The sequence below is a fragment of the Arachis hypogaea genome, chromosome 8, assembly GCF_003086295.3.
Source record: "Arachis hypogaea cultivar Tifrunner chromosome 8, arahy.Tifrunner.gnm2.J5K5, whole genome shotgun sequence".
Classification (NCBI taxonomy): Eukaryota; Viridiplantae; Streptophyta; class Magnoliopsida; order Fabales; family Fabaceae; genus Arachis; species Arachis hypogaea.
In genome coordinates, this window is record NC_092043.1 from 12337645 (window position 1) to 12365519 (window position 27875).

A 27875-nucleotide genomic window follows, 5' to 3' on the forward strand; every position below is an offset into this window, starting at 1 on the left:
GTCTGCGACAGAGTTTAGAACATGGATAAATGATATGGAGTTGGTCGATTTGGCACTTAATGATCGTAAGTATACATGGTTTAGGGGACAGTCGTTCAGTCGTATTGATAGGAGCTTGGTTTCCTTAGGGTGGCTTGATGTGTGCCTGGAGATGCGTCTAAGAAGTGGTCCAAGAGGTTTATCAGATCACTGCCCTTTGATCATGGAAGACATCAGAAGGTTTGATGGTCCAAGACCTTTCCATAGCTTGGACTTGTGGTTCACGCAGGAAGGGTTCTTGAGAATGGTGAAAAAAGAATAGAGGGAATTAGGAGATGTAGAATTCTTAGAAAAGATGAAAGCACTGTCAGAACCTTTACGCATATGGCATAAGCAGTATTTTGGGGATATGACTAAGCGGATAAAGAAATTTGAGGAAGAAATAAGGAAGGTGGATGATATGGTTAGTAGTCGACGGTATGATGGTACAATAGAATCAAGGAGAAGGGCACTAGTGAGGTATTGTGAAAAGTGGCATATAAGGCAGGATTTGCTTTGGAAGCAAATGTCAAGGTCTAGGCATGCCACTGAGATGGATAGAAACACAAGGTACTTCTATAATATTGCTTCGGCAAGGAGAAGGAATAATAGGATTGAGGCTTTGGTGATTAATGGGAGGCTAGTGAGGAATCAAGCAAGAATCAAGATTGTGATCCGGGACTTTTATAAACGTCTGTACCACCAGGAAGCATCCTGCATCCCCAAGGGTGAGCTTTAGGATGGATTAGTTAACCGTCTAGAGACGGAGGAAGCAAAAACTTTAGAGGCACTAGCATCAGTAGAGGAAGTGAAAGAGGCAGTTTGGAACTATGAATCTTCCAAGACTCCAGGTAGTGATGGATACAACATGAATTTTCTAAAAAAGTGTTGGAATGAGATCAGAACGGAATTCACTGTAGCTGTGATGAAATTTTTTGAGACAACAACATTGCCAACAGATGCTAATGTCACTTGGGTAGCATTGGCTCCGAAATTTGTTGGTGCTAAGGAGATAAAATATCTCAGACCTATTAGCATGGTTGGATGTACATATAAAGTTATCTCTAAACTGTTGACACGAAGAATGAGGAGTGTAATGCCAAGCTTAGTTGGGGAATCACAGAGTGCCTTTGTGAAGGGGAGAAAGATATATGATAGATCTTTAATTGCATGTGAAACTGTGTAATGGTTAATACTGAAGAAGAAGACTTCAACAATTATTAAACTGGACTTCCAAAAAGCCTATGACAAGGTTAAATGGTGCTTTGTTGATACTATGCTTGAGAAGATGGGCTTCGGAAGAACATAGATGGCGTGGGTAAAGGAGTGTGTTACATCGGCATGTATTTCTATTCTAATTAATGGATCACCATCCAAACCTTTCAAAATGAAGAGGGGGCTACGTCAAGGAGACCCATTATTGCCGTTTTTGTTTGTACTGGTGGTTGATGTGCTGAATAGGATGATTGGAGAGACGGTTAAAAATGGTCGAATATCTCCTCTATTAGTCGGTAGGGATAATATAGAGCTATCACACTTAAAATTTTCTGATGACACTAATTTATTCTGCCCGCCAGAGGAGAAGATAGTGAGAAACTATAAGAGACTTCACAGGTGCTTTGAAGTGATGTATGGATTGAGCATTAATTTCGAGAAGTCTAACTTGATACCAATAAACTGTAGCCAAGAGTGGGTTAACCAGATGTCTCAGCTACTAGGTTATCAGGTGGCATCTCTACCGGTGAGGTACCTTGGCATTATCCTAGGAGCGAATCCTCGGTTGGTAAAAAGCTGGAAGCCGGTTATTGATAAGATGGAAGAGAAACTCAACTTGTGGAAAGCAAAGGTTCATAGTAAGGCTGGAAAGCTGGTACTCATCAAGTCAGTAATCAACAATGTGCCTATCTATTACCTGAGTTTGTACAAGATGCCAAATGCGATTGCACGGAGAATTATCTCTTTGTAGAAGAGGTTCTTTTGGGGGAAGGATGATGGATGACCTGGTATGGCCCTAGTGAAGTGGGAGATGATCAAGGCACCAAAGAAGTTAGGAGGGTTGGGGGTGAGTGATGCGGTGGTCTGAAATACGGCATTATTGTTTAAATGGCGGTGGCGGTTCTGTAAGAAGGACTGTCCCCTATAGAAGAAGATTGTATGCTCTTGCAATATCTTGTGATGGTTTTAGTGGCTTAGAGAAGGAGGTTGAATCTTAGCCCCTTTTTAACTTCTGAACACTTGCTGGTCTTTGTAATACTTTCTGGAGACTTTTTTATTTTTGTCTCGTCCCTAGCCACGAGACTTTTCTTTTTGTCTCGTCACTTGGCACGAGATATTTTTCGGTTTTATCTCCTATACAGCAGAAACAGAAATGGAGCAAAAGAGAGACAAAATTACACCCAGATATATCCTAGTTCAACTGCTAAGTGCAGTGCAGCCTACATCCAGTCTCCATCACAAAGATGATGGAATTTCACTATAATCATTCTTTGATTACAAGCACCAATTCTCCCTATAAACTACCCTTCCTATCTGGGACAAGTCCAGAATCTAATCCCAAACTGAACTTGACTTTGTCACTGCCAAGATTTCAACTGTAAAGTGCTAACCCAACTTACAAGGGAATTCCCACAGAATCATGAAACACAACATAGATGAACAAAGGAACTCTAAGGACATCTATGGCTTTTTCTTTTAATTTTGCACTCTCTGTCTTTTTCCGCTCTATGGCTTTTTCATACAAACCTCACTATTTTCCTTTTTCCATGAGACTCAAGACATGACAAAATTAAACAAAAAAATACAAAACAGAATACATTGAAGGAGAAGAACTTCTATTAGCTCAGGTAGCTCTGAGAACTTTGTGCCTTGCACTCTCACACTTTCTCCTTGCTCCAAACCGTGGCTGTTCTCTATTTTTATAGAAGAGGGAAGCCTCCACATTTGAAGCCAAAAAACCAAGCCAACTTCTTCTTCTCCAAGAACAAAACCGGTTCGGCCAGAGAGAGAGAAGAGATAACCCATGCAAAACCCAACATGCAATTACCTCTAGTCCTTCCTTGGTCATCAATCTTCATCAATCCGAGCGCTTCATCCTTGGCTTGCTCTCCAAGTTGGATTTTTGGCCCTTGATGCTTCATGATGATGATAGCTTCATCTGCTCCACTTTTGCTTCCTCCCTCACGTAGCAACCCTAGCTACCTTCCGTGATAAGTGAACCCAAAAGCAGAGACAAGCCATCCCAAAGATCTTCTCCTTGCTGGCCGAATCTCCTTCAACCATTTTTGGTATGGAGAAGCCAAGATCTCATCACCATATCTTACCATAAGTGATAAGAATCTCAGCCACTACATTTTTTTATGTTTTCTTGCCATCATGGTGATGGTCTTTTTACTATCTCCTTCTTCTTCTTGTTGGTAGCTTGCTAATGCTTCCATGTTTCCTTATGGAAAATGACACAGAGAGAGAGAGAGAGAGAGAGAGAGAGAGAGAGAGAGAAGAAATAGTAGAGAAAGAAAAAGGAAAAGCAAGGCTATGAGTATTATCAAAGATAAATTAATTAGGTGCGATTCTCCATGCTTTGTGTAGCAACGTGTAGACTTCCATCAAAGCCATCAAATCACTTTGCTTTTTCTCTTTCATGTTTCTAAGACAATTAATACAAGTTAAATGAATTTTGAAATCCAGCATGTGATAAAAATAGGTATCCGTTGCAAGCATTGCAACCTTTGCTTTCGTTTCTTTTAATTTTTGGACCAAGCATTGGATTGTGTAGCAACAATTATTAATATGGGCTTGTAGAAATAATAGTTCAATTTTAGCCCAAGTAATGTAACCATTAATTCAGCCATGTGGATCAAAGGATTTTTGTATCATTGCTGAATGTTAACTTTAATTTGGGCTTGCACCAGAATTCTTTTATTTTTGGCCCAATTAAAAGCCTGCATCACAAAATTATTAATTTAACAAATAAGAGTTAGAATCAATTTAATAATTTTGCAATTAATAAAATTAATAATGTTTAGTCATCACAAATTTAGAGTTTTCCAAACTCATCAATCTCCCCCTTGATGACAAACATTATTAAAATTGAAATGGAAAGAAATTTAAGATCTTGAGTAAAGAATACTCCCTTTGAAGATTTGTATCTCTCCCCCTTTCTACTTGTCACATGACTCCCCCTTAATATATACTTTCTTTACCAAGGGAAGTTCCATCCTGTAACAATTTTATCAAGCCTAAAGCAACAATGTTATTCAACATATTCAATGTAAGGTGTTGAATGGCTTGATTTATGAGCAGAATTGAATGATAATCAAAACTCATTTGTTATCAATAATTTGATTTTCTGCCCAATATATACAAAGCAATTGAGTACATATCAACCAAAAATATTTTTGATGCTTTAAGAAGTTGCTATTCAATCTATTCGAAAAATCTTTTCCAATCAACGTATCAAAGCAAAATAATCAGAGCATAGAAAATATTTTAATCAAGCATGATCATCTCAAAACATGGCAATTATCAGAATTTATTTACATATCACAGCTACTAGAAATAAAATATTCTTAATCCAAAACACAACAATCATATTTACCAAGGTAAATCAAATGCTTCATACGCATCAAGCAGATCACCACAACAAGTAATTGAAATAAGGGTGATCATAAATCCACAAAGGATTTCATCCCCTATTTTCCCTGTTTGTCTTAATTTCAAATTTTCAGCCAAGTCTCCCCCTTTTGTCATCAATGGAGTCTTGCAAAATAAATGAAAACAACATAGAAAAGGCAGAATATTTGTTTTTCACCAAAACATAATGGTCCAGTCAGCACACATACATTTGAGCAAATGACAATCAAAGTTCAACTCAAAATTAATCCACTAACACAAAGTGCTCAAAACAGAGCCAGATCAGAGTATAAAACAGAGCAAAACAGGTCTGCAAAATAGTGCAACAAATCAATGAAACATAACAGTTTCAATTTTCAATTCAGCCTTTTTTTTCTCCTCCCCTTTTTGTCATCAAGGAGGGACCCTGCAAAAAATGAGGAAAAAACAATGCAGTCCATAATAATTCAAGACAAGTGAAAATAGTTCCTAGAATCAAGGGATGAAGAAAGGATAAAGATTTAATTTGACAACTTCCAAAAAAATGAGAAACGGGTCAGAGTGAGGTCAAAGAGATTTAGTGGGGCCCAAAATAATTAACTTCAGTTCAGTCTCCCCCTGTATCATGACCCGTTCAACACATCCTGAAATTTGTCTCCTGCTTTCCTACGAGACAAAAATAAACAGAATCAAAAAAATTCACAAATTCTCAACAGAACTTAATTCTATCATTCCCAAACTATTTCTCAAGGTGCAGAATCTGTCTTCACAGAGGGGCTTAGTGAAAATATCCGCAAGTTGATCTTCGGATTTTACAAATTAAATATCAATAGTTTCCTTTTACATATGTTCTCTAATGAAATGATATTTTATTTCAATGTGCTTTGTTCTTGGGTGCAAAACAGGATTTTTTGAAATATTTATGGCACTCATGTTGTCACAGAACAAGGGTATACTATTGATCTTTAATTTGTAATCCTCTAATTGTGTTTTTAACTATATTAATTATGAACAACAAGCAGAGGCAGAGATATATTCAGCTTCAGCTGTGGATAGGGCCACGGTTGCTTTTTTTTGCTTGGCCACATGTTGAGTGATCTCCCAAGGAAACAACACATGCCGGATGTGCTTCTTCTATCCACCATATCTCCCGCATAATCTGCATCACAAAACCCTACTGCACAAAAATCATCAGATTTTGGATACCATAAGCCATAATCACTAGTTCCCTTAATGTATCTAATGATGTGCTTAACGGCTGAAAGATGGGATTCTTTTGGGTGAGATTGAAACCTTGAGCATACACCCACACTTTGAACAATATCCGGTCTAGAGGAGGTAAGGTACATGAGTGAACCTATCATTCCTCTATACCTTGTTTCATCCACATCTTTCCCATTATCATCTTTTTCAAGTTTAGTGTTAGGATGCATTGGTGTTCCCATTGATTTAGAATTTTCTAGGCCAAATTTCTTGATTAGTTCTAGTGTATACTTTCCTTGGTGAATAAAGGTGCCACTAGGAGATTGTTTAATTTGGAGACCAAGAAAGAAGGTTAGTTCTTCCATTAAACTCATTTCAAACTCACTAGTCATGAGTTTTCCAGACTCTTCACACAAGGACTCATTGGCCGAACCAAACACAATGTCATCAACATAAACTTGAACTAGGAGTATATCATCATTAGATGCTTTAATAAATAAAGTAGTGTCAGTGGTACCTTTTGAAATTGATTTTCCAACAAGAAGGCACTAAGCCTTTCATACCAAGCTCTTGGAGATTGTCTAAGACCATAAAGAGCCTTAGATAGTTTAAAAACATGGTTTGGAAATTCTTTATCTTCAAAACTGGGGGGTTGTGCCACAAACACTTCTCTATCAATAAAGCCATTTAAAAAAGCACATTTTACATCCATTTGAAATATTTTAAAGCCCTTATGGGCAGTGTAGGCAAGAAGCAACCTAATTGCTTCCATTCTAGCTACCGGAGCAAAAGATTCATCAAAATCTATACACTCTTCTTGATCGTAACCTTGGGCCACTAGTCTAGCCTTGTTACGAACAACTTGTCCATCCTCACCAAGTTTATTTTTAAAACCCACTTAGTACCCGTTACCTTCTTACCATCCGGATGAGGTACTAGTGTCCAAACCTCATTCTTGTCGAATTGAGCAAGCTCTTCTTGCATGGCCTTCACCCATGATGGATCTTTAAGAGCTTGTTTGACATTGTTGGACTCCATTTGTGACAAGAGTGCAAAATTGCTTGGTTCGGATTGCCTTTTGGTTGAGGATCTTGTAGTTACTCCTTGAGGATAACCCCTCATGGACTTCCATTCTCTAGGCTTCCTTTGTGGTGTTGAGCTTTGATGAACTTTTGTGGGTCTCACTGTTTCAGTTTCTCTTGCTGGCTCAGGAGACAAAATGGAAATGCCTCCTCCATTCTGACGAGATAAAACTGGACTGGCAGATTCTTCATTTTCAGCAGACTTGGGATTTTCACCACTGGTTTCCTTGATAACTTCTTCACAATCTGTGTCATCATCTATCACAGTACTGAGAATTGAATTAGAATCACAAAAAGTCACATGTATGGATTCCTCTATGGTCCTATGTTCTTTGAGATAAATCATATAGGCCTTGCTAGTAGTGAAATATCCAACAAACATTCCCTCGTATGATTTTGGATCAAATTTACCAATATTTTCTTTGTTGTTTAGCACAAAACATTTGCATCCAAAAACATGAAAATACTTAAGATTTGGAGGGGTTCCTTTCCATAGCTCATAAGGAGTTTTCTTTAACCCTTTTTCTAATAATGGTCCTATTCAAAATGTAACATGCTGTATTTACAGCTTCAGCCCATAGGAATTTTGGAACCTCATTTTCACATAACATAACCCTAGTCATCTCTTGAAGGCTTCTATTCATTCTTTCAACAATCCCATTTTGTTGAGGTGTTCTAGGGCATGAAAAATTATGAGCAATTCTAAAGTCATCACAGAATTTTTCAAAGTCTTGGTTTTCAAATTCCTTTCTGTGATCACTTCTCAAATGGGCCACTTTTAAATCTTTCTCATTTTGAATTTTCTTGCAAAGGGTTGAGAAAGTATGAAAAGCATCATTTTTATGAGCAAGAAAAAGTACTCAACCAAATCTAGAGTAATCGTCCACCACCACTAGACCATAGTGTTTACCTCCTAAACTTTGAGTTCTTGTTGGACCAAAAAATCAATATGTAACATCTCTAATGGCCTTTTGGTTGAAATTCCATCTTTTGGTTTAAAAGAAGATTTTACTTGTTTGCCTAATTGACAAGCATCACAATTGATGGTTTCAGTGGCTAAGAGAAGGGGGGTTGAATCTTAGTCCCTTTTTAACTTCTGAACACTTGCTGGTCTTTGTAATACTTTTTGGAGACTTTTTTATTTTTGTCTCGTCCCTAGCCACGAGACTTTTCTTTTTGTCTCGTCACTTGACATGAGATATTTTTCGGTTTTATCTCCTGTGTAGCAGAAACAGAAATAGAGTATAAGAGAGAGAAAATTACACCCAGATATATCCTGATTCAGCTGCTAAGTGCAGTGCAGCCTACATCCAGTCTCCATCACAAAGATGATGGAATTTCACTATAATCATTCTTTAATTACAAGCACCAATTCTCCCTAGGAACTACCCTTCCTATCTGGGACAAGTCCAGAATCTAATCCCAAACTGAACTTGACTTGGTCACTGCCAAGATTTCAATTGTAAAGTGTTAACCCAACTTACAAGGGGATTCCCACAGAATCATGAAACATAACATAGATGAACAAAGGAACTCTAAGGACATCTATGGCTTTTTCTTTTAATTTTGCACTCTCTGCCTTTTTTCGCTCTATGGCTTTTTTATACAAACCTCACTGTTTGCCTTTTTCCATGAGACTCAAGACATGACAAAATTAAACAGAAAAATACAAAACAGAATACATTGAAGGAGAAGAACTTCTGTTAGCTCAGGTAGCTCTGAGAACTCTGTGCCTTGCACTCTCACACTTTCTCCTTGCTCCAAATCGTGGCTGTTCTCTCTTTTTATAGAAGAGGGAAGCCTCCACATTTGAAGCTAAAAAACTAAGCCAACTTCTTCTTCTCCAAGAACAAAACCGGTTCGGCTAGAGAGAGAGAAGAGATAACACATGCAAAACTCAACATGCAATTACCTCTAGTCATTCCTTGGTCATCAATCTTCATCAATCCGAGCACTCCATCCTTGGCTTGCTCTCCAAGATGAATTTCTGGCCCTTGATGCTTCATGATGATGATAGCTTCATCTGTTCCACTTTTGCTTCCTCCCTTACGTAGCCACCCTAGCTACCTTCTGTGATGAGTGAACCCAAAAGCAGAGACAAGCCATCCCAAAGATCTTCTCCTTGCTGGCCGAATCTCCTTCAACCATTTTTGGTATAGAGAAGTCAAGATCTCATCACCATATCTTACCATAAGTGATAAGAATCTCAGCCACTATATTTTTTATGTTTTCTTGCCATCATGGTGATGGTCTTTTTACTAGCTCCTTCTTCTTCTTGTTGGTAGCTTGCTAATGCTTCCATGTTTCCTGATGGAAAATGACCGAGAGAGAGAGAGAGAGAAGAAAGAGTAGAGAAAGAGAAAAGAAAAGCAAACCTATGAGTATTATCAAAGATAAATTAATTAGGTGCGATTCTCCATGCTTTGTGTAGCAACGTGTAGACTTCCATCAAAGTCATCAAATCACTTTGCTTTTTCTCTTTCATGTTTCCAAGACAATTAATACAAGTTAAATGAATTTTGAAATTCAGCATGTGATAAAAATAGGTATCCGTTGCAAGCATTACAACCTTTACTTTCTTTTCTTTTAATTTTTGGACCAAGCATTGGATTGTGTAGCAACAATTATTAATATGGGCTTGTAGTAATAATAGTTCAATTTTGGCCCAAGTAATGTAACCATTAATTCAGCCATGTGGATCAAAGGATTTTTGTATCATTGCTGAATGTTAACTTTAATTTGGGCTTGCACCAGAATTCTTTTATTTTTGGCCCAATTAAAAACCTGCATCACAAAATTATTAATTTAACAAATAAGAGTTAGAATCAATTTAATAATTTTGCAATTAATAAAATTAATAATGTTTAGTCATCACAAATTTAGAGTTTTTAAAACTCATCATCTTGAACCTAAATCACTTGTTGTCAACTCAGACATTACTGAAGAGGGGCCCATGGAAAGACATATGTCAGGTGCAAATAAAGGAGCAACACGTCAGGCAAAAGATGATTGATAGGCTTACTATGGAAGTAGGAGATGGTCGATCCACCAAATTTTGGGAGGATACATGGCTCCAAGTGGGAAAATTAAAAGACTCCTTCCCGAGAATCTTCTTGATTTCAAACAAAAAAAGGATTAGTAATTAGGGATTGTGAGTTCTGGGATGGGATAGAGTGGGTGTGAAACTTTCAATGGAGAAGGAAACTACGACAATGGGAGACAGATACATTAAACCAGATGCTTCATGTCTTGCAATCTGTTAGATTGATAGCAGATGTGCAAGATAGAATGGTGTGGAAATTTGACAAGGAAGACGTTTATTCTACTAATTCATTTGTGCAGGTTTTGTAGGAAGAGACTTTGAACGAAGAGCTTCTGAGCTACAAGTTCACAAAAGAAATCTGGAAAGATTTAGTTCCGCCACGAGTGGAGTTGTTCTCCTAGTTTGTATTGTTAGGCCGAGTCAATATAAAGGACCAGCTTAGTAGACTAGAAATCCTACAACAGAATGATACTTTGTGCGTGTTGTGTAAGAAAGATGTTGAAAATATACAACATCTATTTATTACTTTTGAGTACTCTTGGCAAGTGTGGTGTGCTTGGATCTCGGCGTCTTTGGACAGGAGTGGATTGTCCTCGGTACTTTGAAAGAGCACTTTGAGAATTGGAGATCGGTCCCGATGAGAAAAGAGATGCATAAGTATTGGTTAGTTGGGTTCTTTTCAATGATATGGATTATTTGTTTACGCAGAAGCGATGTCATTTTTCACAGCAAGACAACAGGAATTAGAGACTGCATATAACAATCATTTTCATGTGCTACAGAGTGGTGTTGTAAATAACGTTTATGGCTATACCGGATCAGAGATGACATAGGAGTTGCTCGACTTTTATGATTTTATATTTGTCTTACTTGCTCCACCTGAATGTTGAGCTCTTACTTTCAAAAAAAAATTTGCTGACTCTTTAGCACGCAGGTTGAATCAAATTGAGTAAGCTCAAATTAGGTATATCTAAAATAAGCACAACAATTTTATGTATATTGGATGTGTCATATTTTTATAAATTATTAGATTTTATTAAATATAAATCAAAAGCTACTATAAAATAAAAGTAATGATAACTGTAATAAATATAGAATACACTAGATATCACTAATACATAAATAAATATATTTTTTAATATATAATACTTTAATTGATAAACATAATCTTTTATTTTTAAATAATAAATATAAAATATATAAATACAAAACATATAAATCTTTTTTTATTTATATGTTTAGTTATCATGTAATAATATGTTCATGTATTATATATAATATTTTAAATAAATTATATTTTTATAAATATTTTAATAAAAATTGTATTATAATAATATTTTTAACAAAGTAGTTAATTAATAAAATTTTAATATAACAATTTAATTATTTATTAAGTAATGTCTAAAGTAAAATGTAATTATTTTATATTTTTATGTTGTAATTTAGAATATTATTTTAATATAATTTTTTAATATTATAAAAATTTTATTGCATGATAATTTATATTTTTTATATAATATGTTAAATAAATTATATTTTTATAAATATTTTAATAAAATTTGTATTATAATAATATTTTTAACAAAGTAGTTAGTTAATAAAATTTTAATATAACAATTTAATTATTTGTTAAATAATGTATAAAATAAAATTTAATTAATTTATATTTTCATGTTGTAATTTAGAATATTATTTTAATATAATTTTTTAATATTATAAAAATTTTATTGCATGATAATTTATAATTTTTGTATTTATATGTTTTATATTTATTATTTAAAGTATTGTATATATATTAAAAAAAACTTATTTATTTATGTATTAGTAACTTTTAGTATAATTTATAATTATTATAGTCTATCAATATTTTTTTTAATAATTTTTAATTTATATTTAATAAAATATAATAATTTATAAAAATATAACACATCTAATATGTATAAAATTATTGTACTTATTTTAGATATACTTAAATTATCATGTATAAATTATTATTAGATTTTTGTAACTATTAGATATTGTTATGCAGACAATCAATGACTGAGATTTTGTTTCCATATTAAGGCAACTAGAACCCTTCCTAGTTAAGAAACTGCCAAATTAAGAATAAGTAAAAAAGGAAAAACATAGAATTATAAAGCTAGTGGTCCAAATAGATATATTGACCGCATCAATACCAGTTTTTAGTAACCAAATTTAATTATATTAGCATAAACCCAGCGAAAATTAATGCGTACATACAATAAATACAACTTGATTGAATTTGATTTAAAAATTATTTGGCCGCATAACATTTTTGTATTAACCACACCATCTCTAAACTATTAGAAATCAACGGATCTAATTTAAAAACAAAAAATTGTTTTAAGATATAAAATTCATCTCATACTCGGGAGTCAGGATTGCATTGGACAACAGCATCGATCTGTGGGAGAACCCAAAAACAATTATATATAACAACATAGAGTTTAATAATATGTTAAAATAATGGTAAATATATACTTCAATCCTAAAAATTAATTTATGATGCCAACTAATATTATCTCCTATTTATAAAAGTTATCGATGCATTTAGAGAATGTGATCTAAAACTCTAATATACATGGTTCATTTATTCGATTCATGAATCTTTTAATTATTTTATTTATTGATCTTTATAATTTTACAACATTTTTAATTAGCTTCTCCCATTTCAAAAATTTATAATAAATTCTATATAAATAAAAAATTTTAGTTAAATTATTTTTAATAATTTTATTTCAAAAAAAAGACGTAAATTTAGAGTATTATATTTTTAGAATATTTCACAATTTAAAAATATTTTATTTTTATTAAAAACAGTTAGCAATGACCTAATGAAAAATTGTTTTATTTAATACAAAGACTCCATTACAAATTTTTAAACTGTCATATATAAGAATATTATAAAAAAATTGTTAAAACTATAATAAAAGTAGTTTAAACAATAAATAATTATATTAAAAATAGTTTATAAATAAGTTATTTTATATTTAGATTTTTAGTTTTAAAAGTGCTTATTTTATAAAAATATGGTAAAAAATAGTAATATCACAAGAGAAGTCATTTTTTAACTTCTCTATAAGTTTCGAAATAGTTTTTTAGAAAACCGCAATTTAGTTTTAAAAATTACACCAAACATTAATACTACTACTTTTTATAAGTCAAAACTAAAAAAAAAAATTACTTTTTAAACTTTCGAAACAGACCGTTAAGTATTCGATCTATTTCATACCACACATCAATTTTCTTATGAATTACATAAATTAACTTTGAATCTCTTTTTATGAACAAGTGTTTTTTTTTTACTATATATTTAGCATACAGTTCTGTCCAAATCTCTCCCTAGTAACTTTGATTTGAGATACATTGACTCTAACAATTCATCTTATTAATATATTTTTATCAAACAAAGATTAGCAGCTTCTTGTTTCCAATCGGCAAACAATTATAATAAGTTCTCTTAAAATAATATCCTTATTAATTCCTAGATTAGTGAAAAAAATATTAGATTTGGAAAAAAAATATCACAATTTGACTTATTTATTTTTGGAATTTAATATTTTAAAAATAAAATATTTTTTTCATCACTCTGTTAATAAAAAAAATTATTAAAATAATGAGAAATAAGTTAAATAAGTTTATTACTCTCTGTATATATATTCCTATAAAAACAAGGGGCATGAGGAAAGAATGCAGGCATCAACGCACATTGTAAAATTTGAGCTTGAGCTCCCACCAACATAAGGTTATTTTTCCCACTCCTATTTGTTTAGTTAAGCTCTCATCTTCCTAATTGTAGTTTAGGAGACTAATTTGTTACTATGATAAAATCTCACTATTTGACACCTTGAAATCCTTTTGGTCTCATTGAGGAAGGAAATTCGTATATGAGATAAGCAATAGTTACCCTTCCTTTGAGGTTTCAATTTTATTTGAGATAAACAATTTTTTTTTTTTTTACTATTATTCTGAAGAAATAAAGCTGCCCATGTATCAATTTTTTGTTGTCATAATTAACCTTCTTTTTTTAATTTCTGTGTCAGCGGATCGGATACAATGGACGAAGAAAATAGCACAAATCTAGGTCCGTTATTTTTTCTCAATTTTGATTGACAATATATATCTATAAATTTAATCATCGTTGGAGCAACCCATTTAATTATCGTTGGTTTACAGGTTTAGATTCAGCAAATTCGATTTTTGACGAAGAAATGGTTAATTTAGAGGTAATTATACTCAACTGAGATTGTTAAATAAATCATAAAATTGAGCATTGTTTTCTGAGCTGCCAATTATGAGCATATACTTGAATTATATAAACCCAAATTAAAAAAACAAAAAAAACACTTTGTTCAATTTAATTTATATAACTCATTTGTTGGTGGGTGCGATTGTGATTTGTGTGTTGTTTTGGTGTTGTTTTTGACACGAATGAAATTTTCTTTCCATACACAGTTTATAGCATTGAGATCCCTTGTCAAGCCATTCAGATTTTGACATTTTGTTGAGATCCCTTGTCCACTTACACTACTACTACTCATATATACCCCTCTTTTAAATAAAAAATTATATATACACAATAAAAATTAATTATCAAATTAATATATATTATTTAATTTATTTTTATATGTGTTTATTATAACATATATTTAATATAATTTAAAATTATGGAAGATATTACACTTACAATTCTAGAGCAGAGTATTTAGAACTATTGTATTATTCACCTTAAAGGACAAATGTAATTTATAGAATGGGCAAAATATCTAGCCACTTGACTGGTGTTTAGAATGGACAAAATATCTAATTATCTTTGTGCAAAGTTAATAATTAATAATTAAAAAATAAAAATTTAGTCAAATTTATTAAATTATCTAATAATTTTTAAATATTAACTTCACGTCAAGACAATTTACATATAAATTATTATCATATTTTAAATATACATAAGAAGTAATTTAGTTAGCACTAATGTAAAAAAAATTATTGTTTGGATATATTTTTCACCAAAATTAACATAAATATTTTAAGAACACTTGGTAAGATATAAAAATCTTATTAATAAATATTTTAATAGTGTTAGTTAAAATGCTAAAAAATAAATAGTTAAATTTTTTTATATATTAAATATATTTATAAAAAATATTTAAATTTTTTTACTAATAATAATCTTAGAAAAGTCCATAAAAACACTTATTAGTAAAAACTTTCATAACAGTAACGAGTACTCCTAGAAAGGACTGTACTCTTTCTAGTAGCAAAATCCAATATCTATAATGCAATTACGAGAAATAATAAAAAGTAAAGTCAAAATTTTAAATTCAAGAATCTAATCCTCTTAATTATATACTACTTATTCGTGAGCTTGTTTTGGTGCCATATTTAGGATATTATCTTATTTTTGAAAAAGTTTGTCTTTTAGAAATTTAAAGCGCAATGGATTGTAATATTTTCAAAAACGTTTCTTATATGTTTAATATTAAAATAAATTCATATATTAACGTCCATAAAAAAAATTCCATTTGTGTATTTGTTAAAAATGAAATATTAAAATTTTCAGTAATTAAGTTTTATTATAAGAAAAAATACTCTAATTATCTTCTTAAAATATCCTAATAACTATTTGTTGGTAACGACGTTCTATTTATTAAATAAAATAGGACTTATTTTTTTAAGATATCTATTTTTTAAATTTGTTTGATTTTTAACATATTTTAAATATAACGAAATAGCTATGGTAATCTTCTTCAGCAAAATTTTTCTAAAATTCTATACGTAATTCACACTTAATTAGAGAGACCGCGAGAGTGAAAAAACCAAAATGAAGAAAAACTGAAGAAGAAGCGGTTTTATCTTCATATACAAACAAATTTTCTTTAAATATTTTATACACAATGTGAGGAAGGTCTGATTGGAAATTAGCAAGATATCATAAATTGCGTATGTTTTTTAGGGAGGGATATGTCAAAGTCAACGTATACTTTTCATTTTACTCTCATTAAGTTATTAAGTCATCCTGTCCTTTTCATTCATGTTTTTCCTTGAAAAGATGATATATAATATACCATCTTAAGGATTCTCCTAGGGATTAATGAAAATAAATACAATTGGCATCTTTTTTAAAGTAGTTGTTTACAGTTAATATTTAAAAAATATAGCCATTTTTTCAATTTACTTCTTTATTATCATATGTGACTTACAGTCTATATTTTTTATTTTTATTTGTTACCCGGGTGATGTAATGAAAACGCAGGACCTGGATTTGGATATTGAGTTAGGGAGCTTGAGTTTGAATGATGAGAATGAATGGAATCCTGCAAACATCTTAGACAACATAGGAACACCATTATTCAACAGCCTCGTGCACCCTACTCTCCTTCAATCGGATTTAACCATAGTAATTTCATTTTCTCTCATTTCATTATTTGGTGGTGTATTTTTGTTGTTGTTGAATGTATGATAACAAAGACAATTACTTAAAAAAATATTGATCTTAATATTACCTAAATGTTCTAATTATAAATAGGTTATATTTATGTCTTTTTATGAATTTATTGAATATGTGGGACTTAGAAGAGACCCAAACAAATTAAAAAAATATTCTATCACAAACTTATTCATTGGAGACTATAACTTATTATTTAATACTTCAATGAAGTAGTGTGTGACAAATGTATTTCTAATTTATTTCTGTTTTTAATAAATTATATATATTTTTCTTAATTCATTTTTATATTATGATATTTTACACAGATAATGTAAAAAAAATAAATGGTAGCTTCTTAATATTTTATCATGATATTATTATCTTCACAAATTTTCTTCAAACATGCATACGTTTTGATTCAGGAGAAACAGCTGCAGGATTTGAGGTCCTCAATCTCCGGGAATCCTAAAACCCATGAAAATGAGGACACAGCAATAGTAAGTATGCGTTACGTGCTTTTATCAAATTAAAGTTTGAATAAATGTAATTCTGTAAAATTAATTTTAGATAGAAGTGAATGTATACTAATATAATTTATATTTGATAATTTTATACTAAAATTAATTTTGATAAAATAAATATTATTTAAATAATATTAAATAAAATTACTTTTAAATAGATAATTATTAAAAAAATATGACATTAAATTATATTATTAATTTTTTAAGTATATTTAATTTTTTTTATTTTCTTAAGTGTATTTTTATATAATATTTTTTAATACTATATTAGTACTACGCACTTTTTTTAGTACGTTTATTATTATTATTATTATTATTATTATTATTATTATTATTATTATTATTAATTTTTTAATTTGCTCTATCTAATAAAATCAATAAAATATATTATAAAAAAATTATAATAAATATAATATACAAAAATTATAATTATAAAAATATATAATATTAAATAAAAAATACAAAAAAATAAAAATTAATAAATAATAATTAAAAAATGCTCATGCCTCATAAAAAAACAATAATTTCATAAATAAAACCATAAGAACTCTATTAATGATTTCAATTATTAAATACAAAAGCTACAACTATTTCTTTCTGTAAATATAAATTTGAGTACAAAATCAGTTTATAAAAAACAAAAATAGCCAAACAAAAAATTAAAAGCGTTTAAAAAACTTAAACATGTTTATCTCAAAAATTTTCAGAAGAGGCATGCATTAGACGCATGTTGAAAAATGGAAAGTGTTACTCAATTTGCTTAACCTCTATCTTATGCATACGTATGCTCCTTCTTTTTCCACAAAGTAATTAATAAAGTTTTCATAATTCATTATGATAACGTAAGCATTAATATAGATAATGCACAATGCATAGCGCACACTACCTGCAAAAATACAAAGACTAGACCGTAAATGTAGGAGTAATAATTATTATTGCATTTATTCTTCAGGGTCACAATTTGAAGGGATCATCATCAATTATAGTTGCAACACGAAATAAGAACCAAAATACTACTGAACCTGCTTCTACTAAACAACAAAGTGTGGCTGCCACTCTTGGTTATGATCCCAGTCCTCTTCTCCAGTCTTCATCAAATTCTTCGTCTCCACCGCTTCATCCTTCGTTGCCCAAGGTAAGTTTTTTTTTTCAATTAAACAGGAAATGGTATAAATAATAACACAACAGATTAATACATATGTAGTTAATAATGTTACTCTTTAATTTCTAATTTTAAAAATAATGCTTTCTATTTTATTTTTAATTTTATCTATCAGAATCTTTTAAATGCAGTTTTAAATTAATTCTTTGGTTGTTTCATAATATATATAACTATTAAATGTATATGTCATAATAATAATAATAATAATAATAATAATAATAATAATAATACAAATGTATTTGCTTTTATGGATAAAATTCAGTATTTAATTTGCCAAAAGATATAAAATAGTCGATGTTTGATTTAAAAGATGCAAAAGCTAATAAATTTTGAGTACTTAATATTTATTTTAAAAAGTAAGTTCGATACTAAAATAAAAATTATCAGAGAATTTGTTTAATATACATTATATTTGACTTAAAAAAGTCAAAGTACATTTGAATATTTTTCTTTCTTCTTTGATAATTGATCATCAGGTGGGAATTATTTTAGAAAGAGAAGGATCATCAACTCATCAAGACCAAGAATACATTAGGAGAATGAGTTGGTTTAATCAATTTTCTCATCACATGCAACATGAGAATTCACATAGGTAAGTTATTAATTATTATTGATGGTTTAATCGCAGATTTTAGATTATACATGGATTAATATTTCTCTGTTGTGTAGGAATGAAGGTGGAGACATGGATTACCAGCACAACAATTCGCCATTGGTGCCAAATACAATATCAAACTACAATTTAGTTAGTGGAATAAAAACACCTTTTATCCTCTTAATTATTAAAAAATAAATAAATAAAATAATAGATGCATTCAATATTTGAAGTAGGGGTGAACATGAGTCGCGAGATAATTAGTTATTCGTCCGAATCCAAACCGAATTAATTAAATTGTTTCTAGAACTAACTGGTAATCAGGTTTAATATGAACCAAACTAATGACTCTTTTTAGTTTGAGTAACGGTTTTGGAGTGTAGAACTGGAACTAACCTGTAAACTCGACCATATATTAATTAAACAAAAAAATAAAAATTTAAAAAATATATGCCTTTTAATATATTTAAATTTTAATATCTTTAGTGTTTAATATATTTAAATTTTAATGTGTTTAATTTGATTATTTCTATTAATGTTACATGTTTACTGTACTTACAAAATTTTTAAAATAAATATTTCATTTTTTATTTTTTTTTATAAATTTCTGTTTTGTTGAGTATCTAATTATCAGAACCAAACCAATCTGTTTTTAATTAATTTGATTTGGTTTGGATATACTACAAAAATACAAATCCAAATCAATCCGAGTACTCACTCCTAATTTAAAGTATTTGTTACAGCAGGTGGAGGCTGGGGCAGGAAATGGAACAAAATATCATTCAAGTGGACAATTTATTAGAAACCAAAGATCTGTGTTCCAAAACAATATCATGGACACTCATACAGCCTTCAATTCTGGAAGGTATATATGTTACTCTTGTTAGTTTGTTCATATATTTTGATGATATTTTTATTTTATTCTAAAAAATTTTATTTTATCGTATTTTAATCTTATAATTAAAATAAATATTTTTAAAAAAGATTTTTTTATTATAATTTTTTAGATAGCAATAAAAAATCGTGATTATAATATTGATTTTAATTATCTAAAACTGAAAATAACAAAAAAATAAAAGATAAAAAGATAATAATAATAAAAAATAATAATTTTAAAATAAAATATTTTACTTTTAACAAATAAATATATTACAAAATAAATTTTTTGAAAAAAAATATTTTAAAATTAGAAATAAAATTAAGACTTAATCAAAATATTAAGATTAAATTAATAATTTACTTAAAATAAGAGACATCATTTTCACTTATTTATAAATGCTATTCTTACAAGGATGGCTAATTGGAGACTCCTTTAAATGTGAAGTTTAAAATGGTATACAATGTATGTATGTAGGGCTAATGAACACAATCATTTCTCGATTACAAACATGCATGATTCACAATACGGCCGCAGTTACAATTACATGCATCATGATTCCTACTCTTCTTCTTTCAGTGTTCCACTGCCTCAAGACGGTTTTGCCCCTCTTCCTACTCCTGCCCCCGCTGGAATGTATTATAATAAGATTTATGATTTAAATTCTCAAAATTCATTGTGCCTTACTCCTGACCACCCATGCTATCCTAGGTATCTACTTCATTTTCTCAGGAATTATATTTTTTTCATTTTTTATATACACTTTTTTATATATTTATCAATCACTTTTAATACTAATATTTAAAAATAGAATATATATATATATATATATATATATATATAAAGTGCATACAAAAATAACACAAATAACATTATTTTATTTTATTGATAATTTTTTTAATAAATTTTAAAAATAATAAAACAAGTAAATCTCTAAAAAATTTTGTAATAGATTTGCTGGTCTTTGAAAAATGCAAAATATGTTCGCGCAAATTTTTTATAATAAATTTATAGGTAATTGAAAAGAAAATGCGAAACAAATCTTTGAGAAGATGTGATAATCTACTTATTTAATGTTTTTTTAAGACTTAAAAACAATTTTAATAGGATATTTTTAGAGTATTATTTTTTATATTTTTAAAAAGTAAACTGATTTAGAATAAAAAATTGTATTATAATTGAAGGATGAAATGAAATCGGTCTTACTTTAAAAATACAAATGCAATATCATCTTGATAAAAAATTAATAAAATTTAGCCACTTATATAACTATTTTAATGAAATTATTAAAAATAGGATTTAATTTAATATATACTTTAAGAATACATTATAAAGTTATAAATTAAGAAAGTTTTTATAGAAAAACTTGCAAAACTTAAATTCTAATGCATTGACAAATTTTACTTTTAGTTAATTTTAAATTATTATTTAAATATATAATTTCACAAATATTAATATATTATTTTGTAAGACTCATAATAAAATTAATTTTAAAATTAATATTAGAAATGTTCTTATTAATCCATCTCAAAATGATTAGTACCTACTTATGATATTATTCTAATTTTTTTTAAATATTATTAACTCTTAGTTAGCAACATTTTATTTAGGGGGCAAACTAAACCACACCCTTCTTTTATTCAAGTGCCACCACCAAATCATGCTTATAATAGACCTATGCTGTCCGACCCTACCGCACTTCCTTATTATAGGTACTCCATCACTCTCTTCATTGTTCCTCTAGTGTCATCATGCTTGATTGCTTACCATTCACACTGAATTTATGTTGTGTATATCTCTCTATATATAGGTCTCCTCCAATGCACTCAAGTTATCATTCACACCATCCACAACCTGCACCATATCCGCATCCATATGCAACCACCACATACTACAATAATTCCTTTGGCTTGGGATCTTCAGTGCAACCTTCTATGTATAAAATATTATTATTACTTTAAAATTTTTATTTTGACATATATATATGTCCCTATTTTATTGATATATATAGTCTATGGTTTATGTCACCACTGTATAGTAGGTGTCCTCCATCCTATGGTAATATTTATAATCCCCAAACAATGATCCCGCAGCAATTCTCAAGGTAATTATGCATATGCAGACAGAGAGATCTTGTCTCTTAATTAAATTAATTTCTTCAAGATTATAAATAACCATTAACTAATAACTTTTTGGGGTGAATGAAGGTCCCAAGGTGTGGCATCATCAAATCATCAGATGAATGGATACAACAAATACAATGGATTGTTGCTGAATACTACTCCTCCTCCTCATGAACGGCAGAGTTACAATACAATGATGTTGCCGCAGGAAGCACTTCCTAGCAGTATAGCAGCTATGTCATGGAGCCAGCAGCACAATATAATAAACGGTTCGCAGACGGAGTCACAAGCATTGATGAGGTCAACGAGTGCTGAGCTTTTCTCAGGCAACACTCAGGGATCTAGTTCACAAGATTCTAACTCCAGGGGAGATTCTGATGACTTTGCACGCCTCCTAAGGTAATCTCACATATTCACTAATACTCTTTATTAATGGATATTATTCACTAAACTGGGTTAATTCTACTTACAGATTGATTAGGCCTGAAAGTGCATTGGGGAATCATCAGGAGCAACAAGTGACGATCCCGGTTTCAATAATAAATAATTTAAATAATCAAGTCCTCACAAGGCAGCGTGGCAAAGGAAAGCTTCCTCAATCTTCCACAACTAGGTAGGTAGCTAAGACGAATGCTTTTATTTTCGTTACATGTACATTAAAATCAGTTATTAATATAAAATATAAGTTAAAATATAAAATAAGTATTGAAAATAAGTTAAACAAATGTTTTTATACATAAATTCGTAAATAACTGATTTTAGTGTGCATATTATATTTTTATAATTCTTATTACAGCAAATACAATATATATTAATGGCAAATTATGCATGCATGCATGATTGTGTGTTTTATTCTAATTTATAGGGAACCTTCGGCGGCAATTCGCAGAATACTGGACATGTCTTCTACACGAACAGTTATTCGAAATCCTCTGCCCAATCAAACTCCTCTGGCCATTCAAACTTCGAACTACCCAGCATATGGATCAAGGGTAAGGAAAGTGATGCCATGAATAATACTTGCACAAATTTTGCATAGACTCTTGAAAACTTAAATTGATAAAAAATGAAAACTTAAATTGATAAGAAATGATAGATAAATGATTATATTTCTAATACTCAAATATGCACAGGGTGGATGGATTCCAGATCTTAAAAAGCAAGTGATGAGCAATAGCAGTACTAATTCAGTACTGATCAGAGTGGTAAGCATGCAAGCAAGCCTAATGATTGAATTCGTTACTTTCGTTGCGATAATTTAATTTCTTGATACTTTAAATAATGGACGGGTCGGATGTGTTAGGAGAAAGAAAAGCGGCGTCGTGGTCGTCCCCGCAAAATCCAACCGCAACTGCAACCACACTCAGCATCCTCTTCCAACCTCGGAAAGGTACGGTTCCTCACTACAGTTAGAGATAAGTGTTTTTTTATTAAAGACAGGGAGATTCAAATTGCAACATCTTACGTCCATATGAAAAGATTATGTCATTTGAGTTATAAATTATTATCCAATTAGAAATAAGTGTTTATATTATAAAATACTATCATCAATTATTATTGAGGAAAAGTCTAAAACCAGCAATTTTTTAAAAAGTTGGCCAATATTTAACTATGAAAAAAATGAATGATCCGATATTATTGAATTTAATTTCATACCATTAAAAACATTATTGATGGCCAATTGATGGTTACAAAACACAAAAGTTGCTGGCCCTCTAACACTCCTCTATTATTGGTGAAAACTAGGTACACTCAACTTCACGTGAAATTGATAATTGAGAGCCGTTAAATAATTTGATTGATTTAACTAAATTTTCATCTAATAGCTCAGATATGAACTTCACCTAAAGTCGATTTCACCTTAATTTTTTACCCTATTATTATTATTATTATTATTATTATTATTATTATTATTATTATTATTATTATTATTACCTTCGCTGCGTGTTGATTACACTTAGTAATCGTACAACTATATGCTCTGTCCTCTTTTACAGATTCAATTTTTTTTCTCACGTATATGATTTTGCAGAGAGGACGACCAAGTAGATCTCCGGAAGTAGATCAGCCTCCTTACAAACAATCTTCCTCTCATTCCACCTGGTAAGTCTTTACCAACATTTAATTAATTTTTTATATAATAATTAACAAAAATATTATGTGTACACTCATGGATATAACAGTAATTGTTCATAGCTCATCTCAGAACAATGCCTCACTTCTTAGCTGCTTTAATTTTTGTTTTTTTACATACATCTAACTCTTACAATAGTGACTTGATTGGGTGCACAGATCAGAAAAAGAATTGAAATTAAACCTTGATGGTTTTGAATTTTTCAGGGAACTTCTAAACGCAGTCTATGACCAAGCAATTGAGAATGAAGATTCTCCCGTCGACCCCTTTCTTCGATTATTCAATGCATTACACCTGGTAATCTCAATTTTCACACCATCATCCTTCCTTCTTTTCTTACTCATTTTTAGCTTTAAATTAAAATTGCTACCTGCTAACATTCACAAATAATGGTGGAGCTTAGACAGAATTTTGGGGGGAAGGGGGGGAGCGTTGGGGATTTTAACAAAAGTTATATAATAGTATTTATATTAAATAAAATTTATAAATATATATTTTTTAAAGTATGACAATATTATATTAATAAATAAATAATTTTATATATAAAAATTATACTTTTTAAATCTTAGGTGACTTGGTATATATTTTTAACAATTGAGATATAAACATAACTTTTTAATATTTTTTATTGATATAAATAACTAAAATAAATAAATATTTAAATGTCTTTATCTAAAAAAATCTAATTAAAAAATTCATAAAGAATAAAGAATAAAATAATATTAAATTAAGTGAAAAAAAAATAAAACTTTAGTGATAGTAAATTAGTAACTGAAAATTAGAAAAGAGGACAATAAAAATGTACTCATGAAAACAAAAATTTTTGCGAATTTATCGTTTATTTAATTGATTTTTTTAGTTAGTCAAAATTTAAATGAATATCAATTCGAATACAAGTATTCAAATTATTGGATTAAATGACTAAAAGAATCAATCAATTGAACAAATAATATCCTATGCAAGAAAACTATTAATGTCTATATAAAAATTTGGAACCACTTAAATAAAGACGTTAAAATATTTTTTAAAGATATTTTTTGTAAGTAATTAAAATTCAATATATATATATATATAATTAATTAAATTATATTATTTTTGTTAAAATTAAATCAACCAAATTAATTTAATTAAAAATTTGGTAAATTAAACTTTAAACCGGTCTAAATTAATATTCTTTTTTTTAGAAATGATTACAATAATTTTATTATAAAAAATAACTAAAATATTATTATCTATATATATATATATTAATTTTAAAAATTCTAAATTCTAATACAAACAAAAGATAAGGATTATAATTTAGGATTTTTAAAATTTTTAATAATAATAATAATAATAATAATAATAACAATAATAATAATAATAATAATTTAATTATTTTTTATAATAGAAATATTATAATTATTTTTTATAAAAAAAATATTGATTTAGACCGACTCAAGATATAGTTTACCAATTTTTTGGCTAAATTAATTTATTTGATCTAACTTTAACAAAAATAATACAATTTAATTAATTATATGTATTAAATTTTAATTACTAAAAAATATCTTAAAAATTATTTTAAATATCTTGATTTAAGTGACTTTTTAAAAGTTTTGAAAGTATAATCACAATACTATAACAAAGCTTCACAAACTCAGTTATATAATATCGTAGTAACAGTGTCATGTTATTACATGATATTCTATTAATTAGTTACACTACTAATTGATTAACAATGATATGTCAATTTAAAAAAAAGTTAAAAAAATTGTTAGAAAATTATTAAAATTTATTATTATTTAATTATCAACTTAATTTTTTATTTTAATTTTTTTAATTTAATAATTTAATAACATATTTTATTTTTTACTTTTAAATATTAATAATTAAAAATAATAAATTTTAATAATTCTCTAATTTTTTGAAGTTAAATTACAAGCTGGCTCAATATAAGCTTATGAGAAGAAACTTGGGAGATTTATTTTAGCAAGAGACTAACAATGTGCTATTATCCTTCATGCAGCGAATCATTAAATAGTAGTTAATGAGACTTGCTTTCTACAGCAAAGTCTTTGAGCGCATGCAATCATGAGCATTTGAATGATGATCTCAAAGATTGGAAACGATTCCAAGAACATTGATGGTACCAATGGAATTGGAACTTAGAAAAATCCTTTATGAGCAAATAATATTACTCCTGAACATTCTTTCTTTAGTTAAAGCCTTAAAGGTGAACAATATATACACTGCTTGCACCTTGCAGTAGTTATGCTTGAAAAGGACACAAATTTGGTTTATATTTTTGGGAAACTATTTAAATGTTCAGCTAAATCTTAGTTAGCTTTAAAGAATCATTGATATTTTAACATAGTTTGCCATATAACACAAATTAATTTGTGTATGGCTACAAATTTGGTGAAATACAATGATACAGTGATAGATGGGTAAAAATCACTCAATGCGATTTTTTTTTATGGTAAAAAAACAGTGCACTTTAACAAGTTGCACTTTGCATTTTTTTTAAAACCTAAAAATTGAAATCGGCACAGCGATTTCTTTTTTCAAAAATTAAAAATTTTGAAAAATCAAACACCCTTTGTAATTTTCATATTTTTGAAAAATAAAATCACTCTCTTTAATTTTTTTAAATGATTCCCATATTTTTGAAAAATCACAAAAATAACAATATTTTTAAAATTCATATATTTGGAATTTATATTAAATCTTTTTTGACAGCCATATGACTTGTAAATTGTTGGAGTTGCTTGCATTCTTTGTCTTATAGAGATTGCCAATATATACATACATGTTAGGGTTTGCAAGTAGGCTAAAAAATGTTGGTATGAAACAAAATGAGTGATATGTTTTAATATGGTAATTTTTGGTGTTTTTTAAAATTGTGGGAGTACACAAATCGAACCCTCCAATTTGTGTTTTAAAAGTTGAAAAAATTCAAAGTACACAAATCGGACCTTCCGATTTATGTTAAAAAAAGTTGAAAAAATTTAGAGTACATAAATCGGACCATGCGAGTTGTTTGATTTTAAAATTTTGCTTAAGAAATCGCATGGTCCGACTTGTGGTTGGGTAAATATGAACTTGGGAAGCTAGAAAACGGACCCTCCGAGTTGCTTGTTGTTTTCAATTTTTTTATTGATGAAGAATTCGCATGGTCCGATTTCTGTTCCACTGACATCACATGACTGTGAAGCACCTGTATTCCCCATATTCGAGTCCAACACCACTTTTGTTTCCATATGCAAATTAAAAAGTATTGCAAGTACATATTTTCAAAGTAGAAATTTGCATTCAATTATTTTACTTCATTTTTTTTTGGTAAATCTCTCTGCTTTTGAGGTTCTCATGGATCTCATCAGGCCCCCCAAAAGCCAAAAATTGCGGTTCTCTTGGGTAAACTGTTATCCTTTTTTTCTCCCCTTGCTCCTTATTATTGGGTCTTATTGCTTTTTCTTGAAGCTCTAACAACATCTAAAATAAGACCCTTTTTTTAAATAAAAACATAAAAAACACATCTTTTTCTTTTGGGCGGTTTAGTCTCGTTTCATTACAAAAAAAAAATCTTATATGCTCTTAAGAAATTTTACATTAGATACTTTCATACTTTTGTTTTCAACTAAATTTTATTATCTTTGAGGTCCTTAAATTTTATTTCATAAGACAAATAGGTCTCTTTGTTAATCAAAGCCATTAAGAAAGACCTAATGTGATTGTTAAGTGAGTGACTTAATTATGGCAATATCACGTGTCAATAGCAGACAAATAGGTCTCCATCAAAAAATACAAAACGATATCGTTTTTCAGTTACTCAAAACACTATATTTTAGTGGGATAAATAAATTTTCAATAAATACCTCCCAAATAGAACCTATTTATCTAATGATACAAATAATTAAGAATCTATTTAACTGATAATTATGATTATTGGGGACCAATTTGTATTATAGTATATATAATGAGGGATTAATTTATCTAAATGTAATCTTTGGCTAATTGACATAAATATATATTGATGATGCACCTAATGCATAAAGGGGCACAGATATTATGTAGGACTG

The 27875-nt window shown here is 29.4% G+C and overlaps 2 protein-coding genes and 1 long non-coding RNA gene across 3 annotated transcripts; all 3 read left to right on the top strand.

Moving 5' to 3' along the window:
- Positions 1 to 334: 334 nt before the first annotated feature.
- Positions 335 to 1204, top strand: LOC140174661 (uncharacterized). Its single transcript, XM_072200149.1, has 2 exons — positions 335 to 746; positions 870 to 1204. Exons 1-2 carry the CDS (start codon positions 335 to 337, stop codon positions 1202 to 1204), a joined length of 747 nt encoding a protein of 248 aa, XP_072056250.1.
- Positions 1205 to 13842: 12638 nt separating this feature from the next.
- LOC140174579 (uncharacterized) lies at positions 13843 to 16420 on the top strand. Its single transcript, XR_011864312.1, has 3 exons — positions 13843 to 14059; positions 14152 to 14201; positions 16229 to 16420. It is a non-coding gene; the product is annotated as an uncharacterized lncRNA (long non-coding RNA).
- A 350-nt stretch (positions 16421 to 16770) lies between these two features.
- LOC112706143 (uncharacterized) lies at positions 16771 to 26139 on the top strand. Its single transcript, XM_025757293.3, has 17 exons — positions 16771 to 16899; positions 17876 to 18058; positions 18562 to 18677; positions 18755 to 18830; positions 19424 to 19545; positions 20137 to 20268; positions 21168 to 21269; positions 21368 to 21493; positions 21596 to 21661; positions 21765 to 22079; positions 22153 to 22293; positions 22546 to 22672; positions 22814 to 22885; positions 22984 to 23070; positions 23713 to 23783; positions 24021 to 24111; positions 25823 to 26139. The coding sequence occupies exons 1-17, from the start codon at positions 16771 to 16773 to the stop codon at positions 25835 to 25837; spliced, it is 1971 nt and encodes a 656-aa protein (XP_025613078.2). The 3' UTR covers positions 25838 to 26139.
- The last annotated feature ends 1736 nt before the right edge of the window (positions 26140 to 27875 follow it).